Genomic DNA, 26,579 nt, shown 5'->3' with positions numbered 1-26,579 from the left:
TCCATTGTATGCCCCACCACAAATACTGTGTACAGTTTTGGTTCTCCATCACAAATAATATATATGAAGCTGGGGGAGAGGTAGATACACTGAAGGGCAGGGATAGGGTCCAGAGTGACCTAGTCAGATTAGAGGATTGGGCCAAAAGAAATCTGATGAGGTTCAACAAGGACAAGTGTAGAGTCCTGCACTTGGGACAGAAGAATCCCAAGCATTGTTACAGGCTGGGGACCAATTGGCTAAATAGCAGTTTTGCAGAAAAGGACCTGGGGATTACAGTGGATGAGAAGCTGGATATGAGTCAACAGTGGGCCCTTGTAGCCAAAAAGGCTTATGGCATATTAGGTTGCAGGAGGAGGACCATTGTCAGCAGATCTAGAGAAGTGATTATTCCCCTTTATTCAGCTCTGGTGAGGCCACATCTGGAGTATTGTGTCCAGTTCTGGGCCCCCACACTATAGAAAGGATGTGGATTCATTGGAGAGGATCCAGCGGAAGGCAACTGGGATGATTAGGGGGCTGGAGCACATGACCTATGAAGAGCGACTGAGGGATTTGGATTTGTTTAGTCTGCAGAAGAGTAGAGTGAGGGAGAATTTGATAGCAGCCTTCAACGTCCTGAAGGGAGGTTCCAAAGAGGATGGAGAAAGGCTGTTCACAGTAGTGACGGATGGCAGAACAAGGAGCAATGGTCTCAAGTTACAGTGGGAGAGGTCCAGGTTGGATATCAGGAAAAACTATTTCACTAGGAAGGTGGTGAAGCACTGGAATGGGTTACCTAGGGAGGTGGTGGAATCTCTATCCCTAGAGGTTTTTAAGTCTCTGCTTGACAAAGCTCTGGCTGGGTTGATTTAGTTGAGATTGGTCCTGCCTTGGGCAGGGGGCTGGACTTGATGACCCTCTGAGGTCTCTTCCAACTCTATTATTCTGTATATATTAGAATTTGAAAAAGTACAGAGAAGGGGAACAAAAATTATTAGTGGTATGGAAAAACTTCCATATGAAGAAATTTAAAAGATGGACTATTCACCTTAGAAAAGAGATGACTAAAGATTAATGTGATAGAGGTCTCACTATTGGCACTGTCTTATGAAAGCTTCATGAGAGAAAACTCTAGTTCTCTCTCAAATTTACTAACCTGCTGACAGATTTTTATTGTATTTTGCCTTTATAGTAGTATTACTAAATTACACTTTTTCTAAACTTAGGAGTGAAAGACAGCCATAACTTTAGTGATGCTTTTCTGATTATGAGTTACATATTTAACAATCTAGATAGTTAAAGCTATTCACAAGCAGTCCCTGTACCACTGCTTGATGTTTGTATGTGGCCGGTTATACACCTACATATGCTCGCCAGGTACTAGTGGACGTTAATTATGTACACGAATGAGTACATCTAGCTTTGAAAGTCTGGCCCTTAAACATTTGGATCATTGCTGCTTTTATGATCTCAAGATTTTGTTTCAAAGGATAAAAGTTCAGTCAGCATTTGCGTTCGGAAATAGCTTTGGGAAGTAAGAAAGGGGTCAATCTCTAAATCTGTTCTGAGCATTGATATCCTAGACATACCATGCTGTTTTAAACAGACATCTGTAAGGAAAAATCCTGGCACTACTGAAGTTAATGTCCAAGCTCCAAATGTCTTCAGTAGTTCTACAATATCACCCATAGCTGGCAAGATTGAAAATCTGAAAGCAGAGCCAATCCCAGAGGCCTATTTCACCTTCAGGACAAAGCAGAAGGAACAAAACACAAAAGAACACCTATATGAAAAAACATGCCTCAAGTCGTATGTGACGTGCAGGCCAAAAAGTGTGTTCAGATTAGCTTGCTTCTTCCTCATCCATAGATGAAGAGCTCAAGCTTTCATTGGTGTACTCATCTCTATTTTAGAGCACACATCACAAGTCATCATGACTGAAATATTTCTTCTCAATTACTTTGTAAGCCTCTCCCCCAAAAAAGATGCCCCTGCCTAATTCAGGGGTTGGTGTGTGTGGTGTGGTTTTTTGTTTATTTGTTTTTTTTGTCACATTAGTTTTGTTTTGCTGGAACAAAAGATTCTGTTTTTTTGGCGTTAACTCCAATTAATGATGCATAAGGTTCCCCACTGAGGGACCCAGCCTCTCCAGCTTCCAAATGGATGTCATCCTTGAAGACTATGTCATTAAAACTGACAGTACTCACCTATGAACATAATTCTAGGGACATATTGGCCATCAGGTGAAAGATGTTTGTCAGTTGTTTCATACTGGAACAAAAGTGATAAGGCTATAAGTCAAAATTGCTGCAGACCATGTTGCATAAAAAGCACAAACAGGACATTTTATTTCTACTTGATAATTTCTTGGCTTTCAAACTTAACATATACCTTGAAGTTTTAAAGTTTGAGAAACACACAAACCAAAAAACCACATTGTTTTAACAGCAGATATCATATTTAACAATATTAGTATTTGATTTAAATACATATTTTATATTGTGGTGTATATCTTCTTGTAATATATTTGTTAAATCTATCCCAATCTACCACCAGACATTTCTAGTCATATCTGATTAAACTGATTCACAATATTTACCTTAGTCAAATAAGTCATAGTTAACAGATAAGTATTTACTGCTTCCAGCCACTGTCATGAGTTGAGCTAGTTAAAATTATAAGTTTTGATAAAATGTAACTGGAGAACTTACAACAAGATTCAGTAGAACAAACTTTTCGGCCAATTTCTGTATTTCTTTGTGTTCAGCAAATACTTTCTTCAGAGCTACAATTAATAAATATCAAACAGTTGTTATAAATAATAAATAAAATACAAACCATGGGAAAGAGAGGGAGAGAAAAACACACACATTTGCCAAGGAGTGATATAGAAAATGATTCAGGTATGATTGGTAGGCTCTCTAGTGCCCTTATTCTCCAAGATTCAAATCTGATCCTTCAGATTGATAATACAGATGGACCTTAATAGCCACGGAGAGCTCTACTGCAATAAGTGGAGTATGTCACTGAGGTACAGAGCAAGTGTTTGAGTTCATAAGGTAGACAAGTTCAAAGTCACGTTACCTTGACTGTGTGGGCAGTCCTCTAAATGGTGGATAATCATCAGTGGCTTGTTGCTGAAATGGAAGAAGACACTTCATTTTAACCTTTCCTAATTGACAACCTTAAATCCAGTACTGATGAGGGAGTTCGACTCAGACTGTGAAGGACAATTAACGGATGCACAGATTTCTAAAGATTGTCAAGAGTTCTTTTCCTAATGCCAAAAGAATCAGGTAAATCAAATTACACTAGATGGCGCCATCGAAACCTTTGGCAAGGATAGAAAAAAAATGTTTTACCCCGTCTTGGCTCTGAACAAGGCTTCTTCATAAGTCTGCGTCCAGATAAGATTATCACCCCACCCTAAAGAAAAATGACATAAAGCAATTACCTTTAAAAGTTACTGGCAATGAGACCATTGTTTAATATTTCAAGCCTAGTTATAGAGAGACCAAGAAGAACTTTGAGAGACTATGCTGCCAAGAAAGGTATTGTAACTGAATTAAGATTAAATCTCTTCTGGAGAGAAAAACTATGGGGGTCGTAATTTAAGAGGCAAGAAAAAAATAATAATGTGAATAGTGTATATAGAAAGCTGTAAGAGAAGAGACTGAAGACCAGAGAGCTATTTAAAAGTGTAACAAGATTTAAAGGTAGGACATGGAGGGGTGAAACATTGATAGAGTTAGGCTTGGGAGAATGAACCTTTTTTTTACCTCTGGAGAGAGTTTGAGGCAGTTTTGGTTTGGTCTCAGGTACTTCTTTTGTATCCCTTTTGGCACCGTTCTTAGCTGTGAAGTCTTTAGCCAGGGTATAAGAGACAGCAACAAGCAGCAGGAACACAGATATACCCGTCTTCTCCATGGCTAGTGCTGAAAAAGACAACTAACCCTTAGAATGTTGGCAGTTCTTCAAAATGCCAACTAGAAAATTGCTCAGCAAGATCGTACAGAACCTGAGTAGTGCTTGTATAAATAGCAAAGTCATAAATACAAAGTAGGCCTGAGCCACTGCTAGAATTAACCATTCTTACCAGTTTACATTTTGCAAGGATGTAATGAAAAAGTAGTCAAGTTTGTTTAGCAAACAAATTATTAAAGGTAAATATATCTATCATCTACCAAAATCTTAAAAAGCTACCTGTTGCCTCTCAAACCATGCCAATCCCATCCCAGTGGAGTCATTCTAGATACTCTGACGCTAGTTCGGGTTTTCTTGATCTGGGCTTTACAAACATTGACTTCATTCAATAAGACAAATGAGATTCAACAACTGGATAAATTTTATAGTGCGTTATTTAATGTTCTAAATGCCCTTGCAAATATTAAGTGTTTTAGACGTTATAAGTTGGTCCAATAAAAGATATTACCCCACTTACCTAATTACTGTGGTAATGAATATTTTATAAACAGGAGAGACAAGGTATCTCCTAACATCCACATCAGGAAGCTCAGTTTGGAGTGGTGGGGAAAGGGAAGTATTAGCTCATTTTTCAGTCACAGAAACTGAGCTAGAGAAGGGGCAGTATTCCTTACTTACGGGGTCTCTGAGTTTGAACACAGATTTTTAATATTGTGCTTTTCCATTAAATCATGCTTCCCACTTCTAGTACTGCAATAATTCAACCTTCTGAAATAATACTTTCATTTAGAACTGTGAGGATTTGTTTAGAAATGCAACCTGTCAGTTTAAGGGATGCTTTTCTGCTGAAATCTTCTCATTCTTACTCAGGCTGTGAGGATGAAGCCTGGAAAGTTTTATCAGAAGTTCCTTGATCTTCTAAATAAGATCTTTCTACCAGGGAAAAAGTTAGTACTCTGACTCTGTGAGATTCAAATTTACTCTGTATATTTTCATATGAATGCTAGGATAGTATGGAGAGGGAGAACTACAACAATTTATGATAAACAGATAGGTATGTCTCAGAATACCCAGGAAAAACAAAATGGATGCATAATCTTAAACAGGTATATTTTAAATGCAGGTTGCTAAAGTGAGATGAGACTGGCTCTGTCCAAAGCTATGGGAGAAACCACATGAGGGGTTATGGTGAACAGAGTTTGAATGCCTGGTGAATCATCCATTGCAGCTCTAATGCTTAACAGACTCTGTCACTCTGCTCAGACTTCCACAGAATAGAAAAAGCAACAAGGATTATTTTTAAAATAGGCTGCAGTTTAGATTAGAGGCAGGAGAATCTCTTTTGGGGGGAGGAGGAAATCTAGTAATTTTCATTAGAAAGCCCAGTAGAGATTCAGTACAGACTCTAGAGATCCATTTAGATTACTATGTAGAAAATATTGCTTTAAAAATAAGGTGCTGGGGAGACTGGTCAAACAGGAAGTCAAAGACCACAGAAATCTCAGCTTGCTGGCTGATGCAGAATTGGAAGCATTAACCAACCAGCATCAAACATGCTCCTTAAAGCATCATCAGTACAAAGTTAGAGATTGCCATGATAATCTCATAGAGGAAAAATAAAGTTTCTAATTCTTTTAACTGAAGAGATTGTATTACTCCACTGTCCCTGCAATGGCAGTCTGTATAGTTTAATTTGCCACATTCTTCCTTTTCATTTCTTACCTGCCACAGTAACAAATAACTCAAGTCCAAAGCTCACTAGATTCTATCAGGTGCATTTCTAAGCAAGAGCTCATAGCCTTACCTTGTTTACCCTCCCACTCGTCTGAGGAGCTGGGCAAGTTTTCCAAGTTTCAATGTGAACTGCACAGTCTCATAACACCTATTTATGTACCTTAGCACACCTCAACTCCACCCACAAGCTAGGCATTTGAATACTACGCCCTGTGAGCTAAACTTCCTATTTTTTCAAAGAAAATTACAATCCAGGTTAATTTTTGAATCAAGTAATTTCATCCTTTTATACCAATTAGCTCTTGCACAATACGGTTTAGCATAGAGATACTTACATGGCTTTTGGGGTGATTTTTAAAAGGTATTTTAACATATGGGCAAACAGCCAAGTCCAGGTAAGCCTAAATCAAGATTCCTGATTTGCCTGAAGGCTGATTTGTCTTTGCGTGATTGGATGGAAGTTTTAGCCTGCAGCACAGTTCTTTTATTCCTTTAAGAAAGTCACAATGATGATTCAGAGTCAGAACTCCAGGTTTCTATCACTGTGAATTAAGTGATCATTTACTGTTCACACTGTAGTCTAAGAGCACTGATTTTCTTTGTTGTAGTTTTTCTTTTAAACATAAATCAGATAGGAATATTTACAACTAAACTTATTCTACTTAGCAGCTCTACAGATGCTGGAAACTGTTGCAGTATTTGGGAACCTTAAAAACAAACACTTTTTAAAACCTGATATTTTAAATATGTATCTCTGATGCATGTACCATGTAACAAAGCAATTTATGCCATAAAAATCCATTATTTTATATTTAATATACATGCAGTACAAGGCAACATTTAGAAAAAGCATAGACACATTTGCCTGAAAGACAGCCACTCATGCTGTTTGCACTGAATAATTTACATTGTTCTGGACTTGGGTCCTGGGCAATATGTTTTGAAACTACAATGCAATGGCATCTGAGACCCCCATCATGCAGAGTATTTTAAGGAACCCAAAATAATAGCCATTTCTTGTAGGGAAGGTTTAGTACTGTTTCAATAGGGAGATGAAACCCCTTAGAGATAGATGTCAAATTCACTATGCTTTCTTGTGTCCACTAATGAAAAACCAATTTCTAAATATATTTCGAAAGGGTGTATTTAACAGGAAATATTGCTTTAACCTAACACACCACTTTTTATTTTTAGCTTTCCCAACACTTTAAGTAACTTGGAAAAGGCTGAGCACAGACAAAATGATTATCTCATTTGACTGTAATTATTAGATTACTTATTTATATAGCTCAGCAATGGGATTAGAAATGTAATTTTATGAACTATATGTTGGATGTGTGATAAAGAAGAAATCTAGACATCCATGGAGATCAGGGTTTTTTAAGCCCACATCAGTGTATTATACTAACTTTATGCATAGACTGATTGTAAGCAAGTGCAATGATGAGAGTAGTAATATAATGAAGTGTTTTACCTGGGAGGGCTTTGCTTCTATGCTTTTCCCATAGCATGCAGGGCTACATATTACAGATGGCTACTGTAGCATATATCTGTATGAAATCTCCTCTAAGCCAAGATTTCCAGAAATGGGTGTCTTAAATTAGTCTCATAGAATCAATGGTAGCCGCTGAGCGCTCAACATATTTGAATATCAGGTCATTTCTTCAGATACTTAAATGTGGTTTTAGGAGCCTAACTTTTGGCATCCATTTCTGAAATCCTAGCCTTATGTCAGTCAGTATCTAGGTTTTCCAAATGTGAATTCAGTGTGTGTTTGCTAAATCTCTTCCCTAAACTGTACCCAGTAGCCTATAGTAACATTTTAATCCTCACATCTATTTCCCAGCAGACTCTGTGGCAGCCTACAAACACAAATATGACTGCCAAAAGAGACCACATTTCCCAATAACAACTTTACTTCCTAGCAGTGCAAAGAGAGACTAGCTGGAAAATTCCCTGAGGCTGTCTTGTTGGTCACTAAGGAGAGACATTCTAGCCCATTTTTTCATGGAATTCCTGCCTTTAGGATGTAAAACTGGAGCCAACAGCATGAACTATGGTTATAAATTCTAGATTGCCTACCTCAGGTCTCTTTCTCCACCTCAGTGACTATATTCCCTGTCCTGCAGGAATTGTTTAATTAAAAACTGGAACAACCTATCAGTGGTCCAGGTGGCTTTCCTTTATTCACCTTAAAAGGCTTGTTACACTATATTTAACCATTTCAGGTGCAAAACCTGATCACTTGATAAGTCCTTTCACTTCCATTGATTGTGAAGGGCTTCATGCTCATTTATTTCATATTGTTAAATAGCCATCCTTGTATTTTTTGAATTTTTTCCCTTGTAACTCTTCTAAACAATCTTTTTAAGTGTGCAGATAAAATGAGGCCATTATCCTTTTCTTGGTGTTTCTTACAAAGAGTTTTTATTTTTTCCAGGGATTTATGCTGCAGAATAGAAAACACATTTAGGAATGTGTTTATATATTCCTAATTCCCTACGAACATATTCAATATATATTTCTAATGTTGGTGAGATTCAGAAATGTGAGATGCTTTATAATAAATAACACAAGTAAATGGGGCTAATTAAAAAAAACCACCTAGATGTACTCTATAAACAAATTGAGCTCACACCCAGAAACTGCCAAATTTCAGAGCCAACAATCTTCCAGTGCTGCCAAAATAGTAAAGCAGATTTTGAGATTAACTAAGTGGAATTATGGCCACATAGGGTGAGACGGTGAGTAACCCCAATACCTCTTTTCTTTATTTAGCACTACTTTGATTTATGCCAAATGAGAAGCTGGCCCTCTGCCTTGAATACTAATAATATAGTAGCTTCAGGGGGTAGCCGAGTTAGTCTGTACAGGATAAACTTAAAAAACAACGAATGGTCTGGTAGTACTTTATAGACTAACAAAACATGTAGATGGTATCGTGAGCTTTCATGGGCACAGCCCACTTCTTCAGATGACTGGAGTTTTGAGTTAGGATGTGCAGACCCAAAATAAATAGGAGAGAAGGGAAGGGGAGGGGAAAAAAAGGAGGAGGTGGGAAACAAGGAGCAGAGGGTATGGAAATATCAAAGGGAAAAATAGTAATCACCCTCCAACTTCCTGTCAATTTTAAGGTTTTCCATCTACAGCTGGGGGAGTTCTTCTCCTGTATTACTTGCAGTCTAAACAAGCACCTAATATACTATATATACATTTCTTAAACTATGGAGCAAATATAGATAGCTATATGTGAGTAAGATTTTAAATACCATGTTCTTTCAGGCATCTAACCTACAGGCTGTTCCTTCAAAACCAAAACCGTATCATTTTGATTTTTTCAACAGGAATTGTTTCCCACGGAATGTAAATGATGCAACTTGACATTACTTGATATGAAGTGATAGAATAGAATGTAAGTACAAAATTCTGTCAAATGACTAGTTTGTATGCCTTGTAATAGTTCCAATAAAGGGCAGGGGGTTACAACATATTATAAGTTTTCAGTATTCTGTCCCATTTTGTGTGTTGGTATGTGCTGGGAGCAATAGCTAAATGACCTAACTTCAAATCATTTGGTGTACCACATATAGAGAGTGGCTTCATCAAAAATCTAAAGCTCCCACCCCACTGCCCCAAACACTTTAGATCAGTGGTCCCCAACCTTTTGGGGCTGCCGGATGCTCAGGGGTAGGGCTGCTCACATGCCGGGCACCAGGGGGCGAGGCCACCCATATGCTGCATGCCCGGAGCTGGCGCCACCCATGCGCCGCACTCCATGTGGGCACCCAGGGGCAAGGCTACCCATGTGCCTCGCGCCCGGGTCCGGCGCCGCCCCTATGCTGTGTGCCCAGGTCGGTGCCGCCCGTACGCTGCAAGCCTGGGGCTGCCACAACCCTCATGCTTCTCACCCGGGGGCGGAGCTGCCCATGTGCTGCACGCCCAGGGCCGGCACAGACCTCGCTCCACTCACCTGCTCTGCATGCCTGGGGCCGGCACCGACCATGTGCCGCCTGGGGCCGGCCCTGATCACTCAGAGGGTGCACAGAAATGGCCCGGCGGGTGCCATGGCGCCCACGGGCACCACGTTGGAGACCACTGCTTTAGACTATTTCACTATAGGAATGGCCAAGTTGCTTACATTGCATGATGGCAGAGAAAGACTGAGGGCCTGAAGTATGAGGAGTGCCACAGATTTTTTTGTAAAAATTCTGTATTCGGTGTCTCAGGGAACATTAGTGAGATTGTTTTTGGCAGACATTTTACAGGGGCTCTAGATGTCCATTTTGGAAGGGAATTTAGATTTTTGAAAGTTCAGGTATTGTACCATATTGGAGTAAATTGCAAGTTGGAAGGGTTCTTTTTTTTTTTTTTTCAGTCCAGCTATCACCGGCCCAGGAACCATTGTTTCAGGCTTCCTGAACCCCCTAATCATTTTTACACAGCCCCTAAGTGTTCTACTCAGCTATGGGCACTCTGGATTTCAGTTCATCCTCTTCAGGGACAACAAAACAGGAAAACAAGGAACACTGGCTTAGCCAAGGGATTTCTTAACCACAGAAACTTTACTCTTAAAAAAGCATAAGAGAGTTATAGACATTTGCAAAATAACAGAAGTCCTCAGACACACCAGTCCACTCCACACCTGATTTCATCCCTTCTGTGAATCCAAAGTCTTGTCAGTGGGCAGAATCTCTCAGTCCCGAGTGCTTTTCAAGGTGGCAGCAGATGGCCACTGTCATGGAGAAGCACTTCCTCTGAAATAGAGTCCATTATTTTTTTGCCATGTGATCAACTGGCAGACATGTCCTATCTTGTCCCTTTCATTCCTCTCCCCACATGCTCTGGTTGAGAGTCCATTGATTCATTGGGCTAGATTGGTAGTTGAGATAATCAGAGTCAAGAGCCTTACATAGTCATAATGATGACTTCTGAGAGACCATCTTTCAATGAAGCCTGATGCATTTTTCCTTGGCAGTGTAGCTGATGCATCATAACTGCTCCTCACCCAAAGTTAGAAGTGAATTCAGTACACAGTACAAAAGGGAGGTTACAAATGAAAATGGAGGTAATATTGTGACCCAGACATATCTTATGCTGACAGTTGATATATTGCCATAATGAAGCTATTCTAATTGAAATGTGACTTCTTGGAGTTACATATTGAATTATTATTGCTGGCACAGAATGGGTATTGGCTTCTACCCCTGAGATACCTGCATTTTATAGATATGTGAGCTGTTCCAGTATACAAATATAAATGCAATACATCAAACTGAATAGCTAGCTGGCTGAGTGAGCTATTTAGAATGACAGATAGACACGTATACTTAAAATCTTGTTTTAGCGTCATTGCCACCCGGAAAAGAAAAGCCTTCAAGTGGAGACACTAAATAAACACTGTAAGAATCACAAAGAGTTGTCATTCCTATCTAGGAGGAAGGGTGTTATCTCTATTATCCTTTCCAAATTCCAGTTTGCATAATTCCATTATCCAAATTCTCCTTTACTTTCAAATAGTGTCTATGTTCTGCACTTCTACTCTTTAAAAATTGTGTTCACTATTGCCGACACAAAATAGATGTTGGCTTCCAATACAGGAGTGTTTGTATTTCAGTGTGAGTTATCACACTATACACTGGCCCAGGGCTGTGTATTTGGGCCCGTGCTTAATATAGCTGCGAGGTGGTGAGGCAAAAGTGGCTGCACAAAACCTTTGTGGCCCCTAGCGTCAGGAGTTTCTGGAATCTTGCTCTAATTTTCTCCTGGCTGACCATGTCTTCAAGTGATGATTCTATAGTTGGGATAGAGTGGCTCTTTTTGATGAGCACATCCCCGCCCCTTCCCCGCCCCCCCGCCCCCCTGCTGTGGGGAGGAGGGTACAGCTGCTACACTTGTTTATATCGTGGAAGTTGCTTTTGTGCAACTGGAATTTCCATATTGTCAGATAAGCTTCGGTTTGCTTGGTGCTATTAGAGTGGGGAGCTACGATCTCATCCACTGTCCATAAAATGCTTTTGAATTATTAAGAAGTCCTCGTCACAGGTAAGATTATAGTTATTTAGAGAAACTAGTGACTGAAAGGTCTAAAATGAGAATTTGGGGAAAGGGGGAATTTTTCCTGTTTTCTGGTACCAGATACATGATTATCAGATTTCAAAGCCTTATTGAGGTAAGATAGATGAACTCTTTGTGAACCCTGGCGGGCAGGGGGTAAAATTCCTGTCGTGCAGCAGCTGCTGGGATTGCAGAAGAAAACAGGCAGCTGATGTTCAGGCCACTTGCAGTCTAGCAGCCAGCCTAACTGATCAGCAGGTGGTGTCTGAAGGGAATATTCATGGCAGCATAGAGCTGCTTTCTAGAGGTTGGGAGATATAAAGCAGTAGCTGGGAGAAGAGAAAGGAGAGTCTTGTTTTGGAGTCACTGCCACCTGGAAAAGAAAAACACACGCCTTCAAGTGGAGACACTAAATGAACACTGTAAGAGCCACAAAGAGTTGTCATTCCTATCTAGGAGGAAGGGTGTTATCTCTTTTATCGAGCTGGCTCGAGGGCGGGGTGGGGAGGAAAGACTTAAGTGTGTCTAGAAATCTTGGGAAGGCTGAACACTTGGCCCTTTTCTATTTTAGAGTGTGCTGCTTTGACGTATAAGCTAGCATCCTGCTTGAGTTCCTTTCCTAAGGCAGATAATTGCCCTGCCCTCTAGTCTCTTGGTTTTACCTGTCAAATTGCATAAGAGTAAAGGTAACAGGTGATTGATGCATAGAGGTTTGTTTCCCAGGACAAGATACAAATTTATTCTTCAATAACATCCAGCTGACTGTACACCCTGTGGTTCTGCAGATAGGGCATAGGGACGAGAGTGTAACCCCCTCCTCCCCGTTATTTCCTGCCAGCTCTGCTCTTGTCTCTTTACAGATTGGTTTCCCCCACCTCTCCAGTGTAAATGCTGAGTGTGTTACTTTTCTTATATGTAAATGATGGTAATGAATTGAGCTGAACCTGGCTTACTACATTGAAACTGAACAGTGAATGAAGTTCTGAGGCTTTAGAATCTTGTTGTGTAGTTTCTCTAAGTTTTATTAGTGATTCGACTCTGAAATGTTGAAAAGGTCTGGGGTTCTGGGTCAGCAAGTCCAAAATGATTTACTGCTTCCATTAAATTTGATATGAGTTCTCAGGCTTCAAGGATTACCTGTATTAGAATAATTGGAAAGCCATACACTATGATTCTAAGGTCTCGACATTTGTGAATCATCCTTGTCTATGATACCCCCAAATATGTTCTTCTTGTTTGGGAAAGTGAAGCGTTGAGCTGCATATGGTTGGGAAATTATTTAAATAGTTTTGTAAATTATTTTTCTATTCAGACTTATACCTTCTAATTTATGAAGTTTGAGTTTTTCTAGAAACCAGTAGAATGGCACATCGATTTCAACTTCCTTGCAAACTTTTTGGTTGACGTGTACAATACTTCTATGGCTAGAACTGTTTACATTTGTCTCTCACGTGACTATGATTTAGACGTAGTTCCATAACTTCTGCTTTTACTGCACTGGCTCAGCCCAGAAAATAAACAATGGTAGCACTTTCAGAATTGATTTCTTTAAGTCCTAGTCATCATTCCAAAGCTTAGCTGGGCGGTTCTCTCAACTGGAGGATATCCTTAGCCCTGTGCATATTAGTTACTTACCTCTGCTAGTGCTTCCTCTTTTTGATGACTGATACCATTAGCTATGTCAGTAAAATCTTAAGCATAAATGCTTAACTAAAGGCCGTTTTAGAACTTACTCAACTGTAGTCAAACCAGTTTCAAATACATGCAAATGGCTTCTTCTAAGTAATGCAATACCTGGACTTCCATGCAAATAATTCTACTTATTAATTACTGCAAAAGCTTTGTTTGGGACTAATGATGACTGAAATTGCTGTAGCTTCAGAAGGCTTGGAGGCTGCTGAGCAGGTACAGAGAGTCAAAATAACACGAAGAGAAAAAAAGAGCACTCTGTAATTCCCAAAGAAACAACAAGGGCTCTTCCTCCTCCTGTGCCCTAATCTTGTTCACATAAAATAGAATAGTCCTCTTGTTCTGCAGCCCCATCAAATAAACTGGTGGTATCAGCTTTCAGGCTTGAAATCTAATCCTGTTCCTATTGACTTCAGTGGGAGCAGTCCCATGCTCAAGTTTTGTTGTCTCCGGTTGATCATGGATACTCAAATAAAAATGTGTCTTGCCTGACTGATGTGAATGTATTTATCACATATTTAAACCTACCCATGCACACTGTAACTTTATGAAAGATGTTAACCAAAAGACAGTGTTCCAGAACATATGACAAACACATTTTCATGGCATTTTTATCTAATAAGGCAGAGGTGAGGAACCTTTTTTGGGTCGGGGGCTACTGACCCCCAGGCAAGTAGATTTTGTGTGCTCCAGCCCTACAGTGAAGTAATGGCAGAGGGGGCTGGAGTGTGAGTGCAGGCTCCCCAATGCTGGGGGGTAAGGAGCCCCGAACTTGAGAGACTGGATCCAAGCAAGCCAGGGGCTACAGGTTCCCCACCCGTGTAATGAGGTTTCTTCTGCCTTTAAATTAAAATGTTTCAGATTATGCTTCGCATGTAAAGGTTATGTGAAGCACCTCCATGGTTGTCTGTCACCCCTTCCCTCCCATCTCTAATTGTCTCCTTGAATTAATCCTCTGAGAAACTTAACTTATTGCTCAGTATTTGTTGAAATGGCAAACTCGGATATATTGCAAGCAGCAGTACTGGGCGTTGTCTTGGTGCTGCTGTGCTATGACGATTTGGGAGTGGACTTGTTTAAATAACAGTCACAAGCTCCCACCTCTTGGCTTTAAATCAGGGTGGACTGATTTAAATCACACACACAAAAATTATTTAAATCAAGTTAGCAAAAAAGCTAAGACTAGCTATGCTTAGAGTACATTTAATTTTGGAGTTAGCCTCAGTTAACTCATTGGCACTTCTGTGTTTTTGAGAAAACAAGTATAGAATGGGGTTCCCTTGGAAAAGCTGAGTTATGCTGAAGTAAAATAGGGAATAGATGTATGGCATCACCATTATGGTCTGTGGCCATGATATTCCCAAATAAGGGACATATATTATGTGATATAAAATAAGAAAATGACACTCAGTGGCAACTCTAGATTTCTTACTGCAGCTTTCTGTACTGTGTTCTTGGGCGATAGATTCTAAACCTAGTTAACTAATTAAAACAAGCCAAAAGGATTAGCTAAACTAATCTTTTCCCCCCCTAACAACACCCAACAGGGAAACGGCTTACAAATGTACTAATCAAATCACACTTGTACTAAAAAGCATAAAAAGGGAGTCTTGAGGAAAGATGCATTGCAAAGTGAATTATTTAAGTTTTAAACCAGTTGATCCACTCAGCCATATTCACATCTTCATCTACAACACTTTCTCCCAATAAGCAGTTTTCCTTGTGATTCATTCTTGCAACGAGGCCCTGAATTTTCTTATTGCACTTCTTACACTTGACACATTTTCCTTTTTTTACCCAGGGAATGAATTTCTTCAAAATATTACCACATAGGGTCTCTCTTATGTCCAGAAGCCATGACAGTTTCTCTGCGGCAAAAATGTAGGGGAATATAAAAAGCTGCACGTGTGATGAATAATGTCTTCCCTTGTTCTTTCCAGTCTACTCCACTGTTCCTTTCTGAGTTGCCTCCATCCTTTCCTATGTAATGTTTCTCTTTCTTTAAGACACAGGAGTGACTGAAGTTCCTGCTAAACCCCTCAGATCAGATATTGAAATGTGATGACATAACTTGTATCTTTATCTTTTCAATAAACACCATGTATTGGTGGAAGTGGTATTTACACTGATAACTTTTCTCTCTCTAGTTCAATAAGAATGGAAAAAGAGTAACTCCTTGGAATCCAGGTATTTGGCCATCCTGGAAGGTTTCCGTGTTGGTCTGCCTGTCTGAGTCCATGGAGACATCATTTTGAAGCCCTCTTCCCTCCCTGGCTTACTCAGGAGCTGACACTGCTCACTGGTGGGCCCGGGCACTTGATGTTGACAATAAAGGAGATCCTGAATATCTCACTGATGATGTTGGATAGGTGGGAATCCTCTATCCATCTCTCTATCCATAGTCCTTAATTATGGACTTAATGTATTTTGTTTGCATAGAATTGCAATGCCTAAGTTGCTTTAACCCTGTATGTTTAGGTCTATATATGATAGATGTAGTCTACTGGACAGAGTGCCTAGGATTTGAACCCAGGATCTCTTGCAGTATTTGCTTGCTGTGGGGCTTTTGCAGCTTGAACCGTTCTCTCCTTTAAAGGTCCCTCTTTTACTTTGCAGAGTGCCCACACAAAGCCAACAAACTAACCGAAAATGAAGAGCAAAACAAATGTATAAAGCCATTTATCAGTGCAGACTAAAACCCATTCCTTCTTAACTACGTGATAAGCAAGAAGCTAAATGAACGCAAACATGTTTGCAGAAATACTTCCTCACAATGGCTGGGTTAAATGTTTGTTTGGAGTATAAGTGGTAAGTGTGCTACTGTTGTTATTTAAGACATCGGACTAGTTTAAAATGTGCTAAATTAACATAGACAAATATTTGTGTTCCCTCTATCACCTAGATCTGTTTGCCAACCTTCTGTTTCGAGTGCACTATAGTGAATATTTTCAAACATTTAAAAGAATTAAATTAAATTAAATATTAAAAAATTGTGTAAGGATAAACTGTTTTTTTAAGTTCTATACAGACATGGCATTACTTAGTTTTTGCCCTGAAGAGCATACAATCTAATGAGCAATGTTACCTAGGCCAGTGCCTTAAAATGTGTAGGACTGGGTGAACTGTTACTATGGAAGGAAGAATCACAATTTAGCTATGAATGCTTGGGAAGTTTCTATGTTGGTTTAGGACTGAAAGAGCTTCTGTCATCTCATTATATATGATGAGATTTCCCAAAGAGAAATAAATCAGCCCACACAATCAAGGTTATGTTGCTAGATATGGGAGATTCTATCATTCTGAGTGGTGTCATGCATCTGCCAGTTGTTACTCAGGTTCACCACTGAGGTCCTTTGCTGCTCTTGGGTGATCAGGTAATATGTGTGGTCAAGTATCTTCTTTTTTCCCCTGTGCCTCCCAAGAAGGGTGTGGACTTTGTTGGACATCCATATCTTTTCCATCCTTGCACCTTAGAAAAAGTAATTGTACATGAAGCTACATCTTGCATCCACAAGCTAAATATGAGTCAACAGTGTGACACTGTGGCAAAAAAAAGTAAACATGATTCTGGGATGCATTAACTGGAGTGTTGTGAGCAAGACACGAGAAGTCATTCGTCCGCCCCACTCCGTGCTGATTAGAATTGTTGTGTCCAGTTCTGGGTACCACATTTCAAGAAAGATGTGGAGAAATTGGAGAAGGTCCAAAGAAGAGCAACAAAAATGATTAAAGGTATAGAAAACTTGAGCTATGAGGGAAGACTGAAAAGATTGCTTATTTTGGAAAAGAGATGATGTGATAGCAGTTTTCAGGCATCTAAAAGGGTGTCACAGGAAGTGGGGGAGGGGAATTGTTCTCTTTGGCCTCTAATAAGACAAGAAGCAATGGGCTTAAACTGCAGCAAGGGAAGTTTAGGGTGGGCATTAGGAAAAACTTCCTGTCGTGGTGGATAAACATTGGAATAAATTGCCTAGGAAGGTTGTGAAATCTCCCTATCTGGAGATATTTAAGAGTAGGTTAGACAGGCATCTATCAGGGATGATGTAGACAGTGCTTGGTCCTGCCATGAGGGCAGGGGACTGGACTTGATGACCTCTTGAGGTCCCTTCCAGGTCTAGTATTCTATGATTTTATGAAGTTTAAACTGGTACAAGATGGTAGCTGCCATTATAAAGTGATGCTTCTTATAGAAAACACAGTGCGCTAATGCATTGAAATCTGCCCACTGAAATCTGTTTCCGACTGGAGTTTGAAGGACTGGTTTTGATGCATAAATCTCAGAATGGTTCCCTCTAGGCTGTGCCCGCCCACCTCATTTTCAGAGCTGCGCAGTAGCACTCACCTTCCTGCTGGAATGGAAGGTGAGTCATGGTGGCGGTGTGCAGCTACCCTTTGGCTCCAGCTGTAGCTGGGGTACGTGAGGTGGGGAGATGGCAGCTCAGGATGCCAAGAGGTCAGGCAGGTGGCAGTTCAAGTTGCTGAGAGGTTGGGGAGCTGGTGTGTAAGGTGGCTGCGGGTGGCCAGTTGGAACAGCCTCACTGGAATGGGCTATGTGCAGCTACCGCTTTGCTCCAGCTGGAGCTGGGATGTGTGAGGTGAGGCTATCCCAGCCTCGCAAGCCCCGGTTGCTGCTATGGCGGGCGGGATGCAGCCTAGCTGGAGAGGCTGCGTGATTGGAAGCGGTGGCTGCTTGGGTGGCCCCAGGGTTCGGGACAGCGGGTGCTCAGGCGGCAGGGGCTGGAGCCCTGTGGCTGAGGGTGGTGGCTGCTTGATTTGTAACTGTCATAACCAGAGAATAGCAGGCATTAGGAGCAGTAACTGGAAAAACTTGAAACTGGAATTTTTATTTGTAAGAAATACAATGGTATGAAACTTCAGTCGGTTGCAGGAAATTAAGTCACTAATGAAAGTTAGAGTATTAGACTCTAGGAGGTAACAATGCATGTTTGCATTTCTGCTAACCTTGAGAACAGTCAGCAGCAATTGCTCTTTGGTAAGGAAACCATTTCTGACACCATTTATTACCGCTGTGGTGTGCAACGTAGCACACGTTTTAAAGAAAAACAGCTTATTATTCAAACTTTGCAGGTGTGTGGGGGGAGAGGAGGGGATGTCTTTTAACCTTATCTCTAACTGATGGCTTGGCACTTAGGGTCAGCCATAATAATAAGGATGCTTGGGTGAAAGTTCTGATTTAATAGCTCTTTATTCTTTGTAACTGGGAAAGGTCTGTTTTAGTATTCTTTCTTCCATAACACACACACTCTCTCTAAAACCTATCTAACAATACCCCTGTGTGACACTAACACATGTATAATGAGAGGATGCACTTGAGCTAACAATTGGTTTTAAAGGAAGCTGGGAAAGCAATATTTTGTTTGTTATCCTGGACTTTGGAATTTACTTCTCCTTGCAACAGTAGGAGAGAACCTGGAATGATTAACCATTAAAGCATGTAGAGCATAGGATTGGCACAACATAGATCTCTAAATAAATCAAGATAAAGCGATGGAGTGCACGTCTGAGCATAGCTGGGTATGCTGGAACAATTTTCCAGGAACCACCTTTCTCTTAGTTCCTGCTTTGTAGCTAGCTCATAATGCTGACTGGATACCATTTATTTCCATTTGAGCTCTATCTTAGTTTGTATTTCAGTTACATTTGAATGACTGTTAATCGTCCTACAATCTCTATGTACTTTGTCATGAGGTGAACTAGGGCAATTTGTGGAGAATCTTGCTTGCGCTGGCAACATAGTAAAGTGAGATTAACCCTTTCAGAATTCCTGCATGCCTTGATCCATCTCAAAATGCTCGCTGAAGCAGACTTCTTTGTGGAAAGATTCAATTTGTAAATGTCTGTCTCCCTATTTTTTGTTGCATTAGTGGCTTCAAGAAAAGTTTTAGGGCTTCAGAGGTACTAGTACTGTATTGCTACAGAAATTCTTTCGTTCTAAAGCTGCCACATAGAGTTTAAAACATACATAACACTTTGTTCATATTTCCTAAACCTAATTTTTTTTTTCTAAATCACTGGTATCCTTGTTTTCTTCCCTCTTGTTATAGCTGTGATTGCTAGCTCATTAGATACTTGCTTTATACATCTTAAGCCTTGTACATCTATGCATCAGTTAAGTCTTTTTTTGCGTGTGTGTGTGTGTGTGTGTGATATATTATGCACATCAAGTCCATGGAGAGTGATGTACAGTAAAACCTTGGGTTTATGAACACCAGAGTTACGAACTGATCGATCAACTGTTGTCCCCTCCCCATTTGGAACCAAAAGTACAGGCAGTCCCCGGGTTACATACAAGATAGGGACTATAGGTTTGTTCTTAAGTTGAATTTGTATGTAAGTCGGAACTGGCTCCAGATTCAGCTGCTGCCACTGAAACTGACCAGGGGCTGACTACAGGAAGCCGGAGGCAGAGTTGCTCTGCCCCCAGCTTCCTGGAATCAGTCGGATCCGCGTAAGTCGGGGACTGCCTGTATGCAATTAGGCAGCAGCAGAGACACTCCCCTCCCCCCAAAATAGCAAATACACAATTGTGTTATACATAAACTACTGAAAAAATAAAGTGCAAGTTATAAGGGTTGTTTTTTTTAAAGAATACTGTTTCTGAGCATGTTTCATTTACATTAAAATAGTTAAAAGCAACATTTTTCTTCTGCACAGTAAAGTTTCAAAGCTATGTTGAGTCAATTTTCAGCTATAAACTTTCGAAAGGATAACATTCATGTTTTGTTGAGAGTTACGAACAACCTCCCTTTCCAAGATGTTCATAGCCCCAAGGTTCTACTGTAGTTACATAACTGGCAACTCCAATTAATGTTGTAAACAGGGACCATGAGAAGTCATTTCTTGAGCATTTTCAAAGCCTCAGTCTCCGCTGAAATCACCACTTATTCGTGGTACGGGAGGTACCACAGTCATCTACGGGGTTCTCCCCTTTTGAACTGGTATATGGCCGTCAACCCCGCTGGGTCTTGGACCTGATAAAGGAGGAGTGGGAAGAACAACCCACGATGGTAAAGGGGGCGGTCCACTATATACTAACCCTTCGGGAAAAACTGAAGCGCCTGGGAGAGTTCGCCAGGACAAACTTTCTCCAAGCTCAGGAAAGGCAGGCACTGCACTATAATAAAGGGGCTCGCCTAAGGGTTTTTGAGCCCAGGGACCGAGTCTTGCTCTTGCTCCCATCCCAGGAGTCAAATCTTTTAGCAAAATGGCAGGGGCTGTACGAGGTTTTATGCCGCGTGGGGGACGTAGACTATGAGGAGCGTATGCCAGGGCATTGGTGAAAAACCCAGATTTACCATATTAATCTTCTAAAGAAGTGGACACCATGAGAGGCAATGGTAATCAATCCCTGCCCACCCAAACCAGAGTTGGGGCCATGGGGGAGCAGTCTACAGGGCTCTCAGCCTGCTGTGATGGGGGAGGATCTACGCCCCTCACAGCAAAAAGAATTACGCCAGCTACTATAAAACTTCACAGCGGTCCTATCTAAACATCCTGGGAGGACAACCTTAGCATACCACCACATAGCAACAACGCCTGGAAAAAAAGGTATGCGACCCAGTAGGCCCCCTCCCCAGGAAGATGTGGGAACAGCATGGGAGGAGTTACAATGTATGTTGAAGTGGGGGGTGGTCGAAGAACTGCGGAGCGAGTGGCGCAGCCCGATAGTTCTAGTACCCAAACCGAATAGGATAGTGAGGTTTTATATAGATTTCAGGAAGGTGAATGCTGTATCCCGGTTCGATGCCTATTTGATGCCCCCGGTAGACGAGCTGTTAGACCGCCTAAGTAAAGCCCAATACATTTCAACTCTGGACCTCACGAAGGGCTATTGGCAAATCCCCCTAACTCCTCTAAAGAAAAGATGGTTGTCTACATGCCATTTGGCCTATATCAGTTTGTTACAATGCCCTTTTGCCTACATGGCGCAGCCGTGACTTTCCAAAGACTCATGGACATGGTGCTCCAAGCCCACTATGGCTACACCGCAGCATATATTGATGACATAGTCATTTACAGTCGGTCGTGGGCTGAACACATCCAGCATGTGGCAGCCGTGCTGACAAGCTTGCAGGATGCCGGGCTCTCTGCCAATGCAGGCAAGTGTTGGTTTGAGCAGAGGGAGGGACATTTAGGGTATACGGTCGGACAAGAGAAGTTAAAACCTTTGATAGACAAGGTGGCCGCTCTACGGGACTACCCTGCCCCCGAAACATAAAAGCAAGTGAGACAGTTTTGGGGCCTGGTGGAATATTACCGCTGGTTCATTCCCAGCTTCGCAGCCATAGCAGCCCCTCTCACCGACATGGTTAAGAATGCAGAACCTAACAGGGTGCGGTGGATAGAGGAAAGGGAGCATGCTTTCCAGACATTAAAGGACCGATTAACGCCCACGCCCATACTAATACAACCAGACTTTTCAAGGACACTCCTATTGCAGACAGATGCCTCAGAAGTTGGACTAGGGGCTGTTTTATCACAGGAGGTTGGGGGAGAAGAACATCCCGTTCTTTATATTAGTAGGAAACTATTCCCGCGTGAACAAAAATACTCGACATTAGAGAAAGAGGCTCTGTGAAACGGACGGTAGACATACTACGATATTATCTTTCAGGTAACCCCTTCCAACTCGTCATGAACCACGCACCCCTCCAGTGGTTACACGCAATGAAGAAGATGAACGCCCGTGTAATGAGGTGGTACGTGTCTTTGCTGCCTTATAAATTCTAAGTACTGCACCAGGGAGGTAAAACACACAACAACGCAGACTTCTTTTCGAGGGCTTTCCTGGAGAAAAGTGAAGAAGAAATCAGCCAGGTTAAAGGGGGGGGGATGTGTGACGGGGAGGTTGCGCCCTGCACTCCAGCCGGCATGGTGCTGGCACTGCGGGGGCAGCTGTGGCTGCAGGAGAAGTAGCAGAGGTGCTGTGCCTGTTCGGCACTGGTGTGGGTGGATGACATTATCCAACAGCCAGGCAACCGCGGAACCGCTGATCCGTCGGAACCCCGCCGCTGGGGAAAGCTGGACGGTGGGGAGTTTAGAAGGTGGAGGGCAGCAGAGTGGAAGGGGGAGGCGGAGCAGGATCCTGGGGGAGAAGTGCAGGTGTGGGAGATCCAGAGCGGTCTAGAGACAATGAGGACAGAGGCACGGGGGCTGTAGGAGGCGGGTAGGAAGTGGCCCAGGGCGAGGTCGTGGAGCCCGCGGGCTGGTGTGTTTAGAGGCAACACTCCTGTCAGCCAGGTAGGGGAGATTTGATCCCCACCTTAGGGCCCTGGGCCGGGACCCGGGAGTGAGGATGGGCCCGGGGTTCCCTTTACCCTGTCACCCTTGGCTAATCCTGTCCAGGCGACTTTGGATGTAAACCGGAGCCGCGGCCGATAAGATGCGGGCGGCAACGGTATTCCTGTAACATGAACAAGTAAAAGGGACTAATGGTGGATCCGTTCAGACTGGGGCAGATGCTGGCTTATTCGGGTGGAGGGTATATTGGGCTCACCAGAGGGAAGAAGGGCAATAAACCCGGTGAATCGCATAACAAGCCGGGGGAGGGACAGAATTTCTGCAAGATGCCGTAACCATAACTTGCCTTAAGGTATAAGTTGCTTAAAAAATTGACAGTGCTGGCCTGAAAGGGGATGTGACTGTGGAGGTTAGTGGTGTGCTGATTCAGCCCCTCTCCACTGCAGCTGCGCCCCCCACAGTGCTGTGATGGAGGAGAGATAGAAACTCAAGACTTTTCCTTCTCCTGGTGAATCTTCTGAAGTGTAACAGGTACAGCAGTGCCGGCAAGAATTAATCTGTCTACCTACAAAACATGCATGTTCTTTCCACCAACTAGTGGCCAAGAATCCAGTTACAATGGCTGGACTTAAATTGCATGTGCACATAAGGCTCAGAATGGGCTCTCTGTGTTTAAACAGATAGTCTTCAACTATACAGGGGTTGATCTCTGATACTATTCTGCAGGTGAATGCTTCAGCACCCATTGTAATTATGTTCTCTCTGGCCACCCAGCTGCAAGACACAAGAAAGCTCACAATTTTACAAGCTGCTGCAGTCCAGCTGGGGAAATCAGTGAAGTTTTTACAGGTAATATCCTGTCCCACAAAAATATAGGTGCATGAAATATCTGTCTTTCAGAGACACTTTTTCTCTATTTGATCAAACTTATAGAAGCAAAATGTGAACGGAAAAGCACATCCTAAGTCTCTGGAGCCAGATGAAACATGTCCCATATAATAAAACAAGAGCATAGGGAGCAGCTCTTCTTGAATGATTCATCATTAATGTTCTACTACTTACACTCTCACTTTACGTAGCAAAAAACTCAGGTGGAATAAAAGACCTTTGATCACAAGAGTGCTCCCATGAACTTCATTGCTCAAGGTGAGGCTCCACTTCATTCAGTGAAGTTAGTGTCTGTGCAAAATGGAAGTAGGGCAATCACCCAGATATATAATGCTTAAAAAAAAATCATGTGTCAAATCTATTCTGAAAACTTACTTTCAGTAGCCTGTGTAAGTTCTGTTTCTTCAGAGCAGAGGATTATATCTCAGGTGGATTCCATTATGTTTACGTAGCTAGATGGTCTCTCTAAGACATGGGGTAAAATTTCTCAGGAGCGTGGATTGTGATTAACTGAGCGCTCCCATCTCTTTCTTGTGCACCTGTCAGAGATTTTGCTCACAACCGTCAGCAACGAGGGAAAGGGGGGAATTCTGTGCTTCTCTTGCTCCACCGCCGTCATGTGGTCTGACATCTATCCCACCAGCACTGCACTGGTGCTCCTGCACTAAGGTTAGAGCCGCTTCAAACTGAGTGAAGGAGCAGAGACTCAAGTCCACTGTGAACAGTATATTCACATCTTGAATTTTCTATAGCACTGGGAAGGATACGGCATGTAACTTTCACAAAATGCCTGTCAAGAAAAAGAGGAATAATTGCAATGAATATTCACCTCGGGAAGCTGCTTCACAGAACCTATAGCACTTACCTCTGTATTTATGCAGAATTTCAGCTTGTTTATTTCTCAGCAGTTTGAAGGAGAGGATGCTGAGCAGATGACTCAAGGGAGAGAAATCCTATAGTAAACAAAGATGAATTGCGGCAAGAATGATGTAGACTTTTTTTTTTATTTTTAAAAACCTCCTGGTTTTGAAAATGAGTTGCATCTGTTATAGGGGGCACTGATACAACAGTTCAAATATTGCCCTTGTACATCTGAATCCTTCTTTGTTTGATTATTGGCTTGTTGTCTCCAAAATAAAATAAACACTTTTTCCGTCTTTCTTTGCTTGCCAGCACGACTTAGAATGCCAGCTGAAGATCAAAATGTGATTTTATAGTGAATTTTTTTGGGTGCTGAAAATTCTGTGGAGTGTAATTTTTATTTAAAATCTGTCATCGTTGCAGAATGATTCCTAGTTTTTCTTGTGTGCACCCTTATAGGGACAGATTTCATCATATTTGCCTTACCCAAGGTGAAACTACATGGTTCCACCCGTCAGACTGGATATCTGGGCTGCAGCCCTCTTGTTTATCAACTATGTAAACCGGACAGATATGTTTGGCAAGCCCTTTTCTTCTAGGAGACTGACAGCAACTGATTGAAGTGACTCAGAACAGCTTCTTCAAAACCAAGCATTATTTATTCACCTAAAAGTACATAGCAAGAAAAGCAAAAGGTAAAAACAAGCAAAGACCTGTACATGTGGGTCTCAAAAGGAAAGACTACAGTGTAAGTTCCCCTTTGCCCAGTGGCCCCCATTTCTGCCTGGGAGATACAGAGTGCCTGCTTGCTGCAGTTTTGTGTGTGTGTGTGCGCACGCGGTCATCTTCCCACCTCAGCAATTGCAGGAAACTCACTCCACACATTTTCCCTAGGCCATCATTTTAAAAATGTTCTCATTACCTTTTGATCCCAGGGTTGGCTCTGAGAAGGACAAACATCGCCAGCCTTGCTGAACTCAGGAAAGGGTTATTTACTAATTAACAGCTTCCCTATTGTCTCCTTAAGGAACATTGTTGTTGTTTGATGTCTGTTTCATTTCCTGTTTATTTCCATCATTACAACATTATTTGGTTTAACTCAGTGCAGTTAGACTGTATAATATCAAACAGTTAAACTGAGTTACATATGATATTTATCAAAGAAATAAACAGCTCCTTTATGCTCTGCAATAGCCAATGCTTTGTATCAAGATATCAGATCACTATGCATATGTAAGAAACTAATGTTTTGTGCTTTCTGCAGAGATCTACAATGCTCAACCAAGAGACTAAAAATGGCTCATCCTAATTTCTACAGTTTTGTTAACAAGATCATTGTGGGAAACATTGATTTGTCAAATGAAAAAGGACAGAATTAGCAAAAGGAATGGGTGTTTCTCCAAGCTTTGAAAATATCACAAATCACAGAAAGGAATAATTTCAACTTCAGGTTCTGAGCAGTGTCTTTTTTGCTATTGCTTTCTGCCATAGTTTGTGCTGTAGGGCTGTGCAGAAGTGCCCCTTTGAAGTATTTTGGGTATTTATATGTCCTCGCTTACCGTCACATTGGTCAAAGGACAACGCCTCCGAGACCATGGGGAAGTGTTTTCATCTCCATTTAGACAGATGAGCAGGCTTAACCAACTAGTAGTTTTTCTTTTATGCTGGCTGGCCTGGCATTGTTTGCAAAGATGGCAGGGGGCTGGCAGTACAACTCCACTGACTATTTGATTAATTTGTGTTCAACATTGGACAAATTATTCATTTAGAAAAGATGTGTGTCAATATAGGCTCTTACAGTGTTCTACTACTGCCCTCTAACCCAGCCTCCCTATTCAAACTGAGAATCTCAAAATGCATTACAAATGATTGGTAAAGCTTCAGAGTAACCTGTAGAGTCATGTGAATAATACTCATATGGACATTTGTTTTCCACAGAGAGGACTGAAATTAATAGCTTCCTTATTGATTGACGCAAAATGCAGGACAATGTAGCACTTTAAAGACAAACAAGATGGTTTATTAGATGATGAGCTTTCGTGGGCCAGACCCACTTCCTCAGATCAAATAGTGGAAGAAAATAGTCACAACCATATATACCAAAGGATACAATTAAAAAAATGAACAAATATGAAAAGGACAAATCACATTGCAGAACAGGAGGGGGATGCGGGGGGGGGGAGGGG

At 41.6% G+C, this 26,579-nt stretch overlaps 1 protein-coding gene and 1 long non-coding RNA gene across 8 annotated transcripts in view; one reads left to right on the top strand and one right to left on the bottom strand.

The window, feature by feature from the left end:
* The window catches only part of AGR2 (anterior gradient 2, protein disulphide isomerase family member), a 9,129-nt gene extending 3,272 nt beyond the window's left edge, over positions 1–5,857 (bottom strand). The window contains exons 1-6 of one of the 2 annotated variants that reach the window (XM_014581179.3): positions 5,711–5,857; positions 3,762–3,917; positions 3,345–3,408; positions 3,067–3,119; positions 2,694–2,767; positions 2,190–2,253 (exon numbers count right to left, since the gene is read on the bottom strand). In XM_014581179.3, the coding sequence (XP_014436665.1) occupies positions 2,190–2,253; positions 2,694–2,767; positions 3,067–3,119; positions 3,345–3,408; positions 3,762–3,909 (403 nt within the window). In that variant the 5' untranslated portion in view covers positions 3,910–3,917; positions 5,711–5,857. Of the gene's footprint in view, positions 1–2,189; positions 2,254–2,693; positions 2,768–3,066; positions 3,120–3,344; positions 3,409–3,761; positions 3,918–5,710 lie in introns of those variants that run through there. The other variant, NM_001286930.1, reaches the window with a different exon arrangement.
* On the top strand, positions 3,427–26,579 carry LOC102445548 (uncharacterized). Of its 6 annotated transcripts, none has more exons than XR_003087194.2 (7): positions 3,427–3,533; positions 8,985–9,052; positions 16,000–16,191; positions 22,019–22,103; positions 23,091–23,175; positions 23,371–23,493; positions 24,079–26,579. It is a non-coding gene; the product is annotated as an uncharacterized LOC102445548 (long non-coding RNA). The 6 variants fall into 6 exon arrangements; XR_012902017.1 differs by having other exon boundaries at positions 3,428–3,533; positions 25,658–26,579; XR_012902018.1 differs by having other exon boundaries at positions 3,429–3,533; positions 23,419–23,493; positions 25,658–26,579.

This window comes from Pelodiscus sinensis, chromosome 2, assembly GCF_049634645.1.
Source record: "Pelodiscus sinensis isolate JC-2024 chromosome 2, ASM4963464v1, whole genome shotgun sequence".
NCBI lineage: Eukaryota > Metazoa > Chordata > Testudines > Trionychidae > Pelodiscus > Pelodiscus sinensis.
The sequence above is the reverse complement of the archived record's forward strand: the minus strand, read 5'-3'. Positions and strand labels throughout refer to the sequence as shown.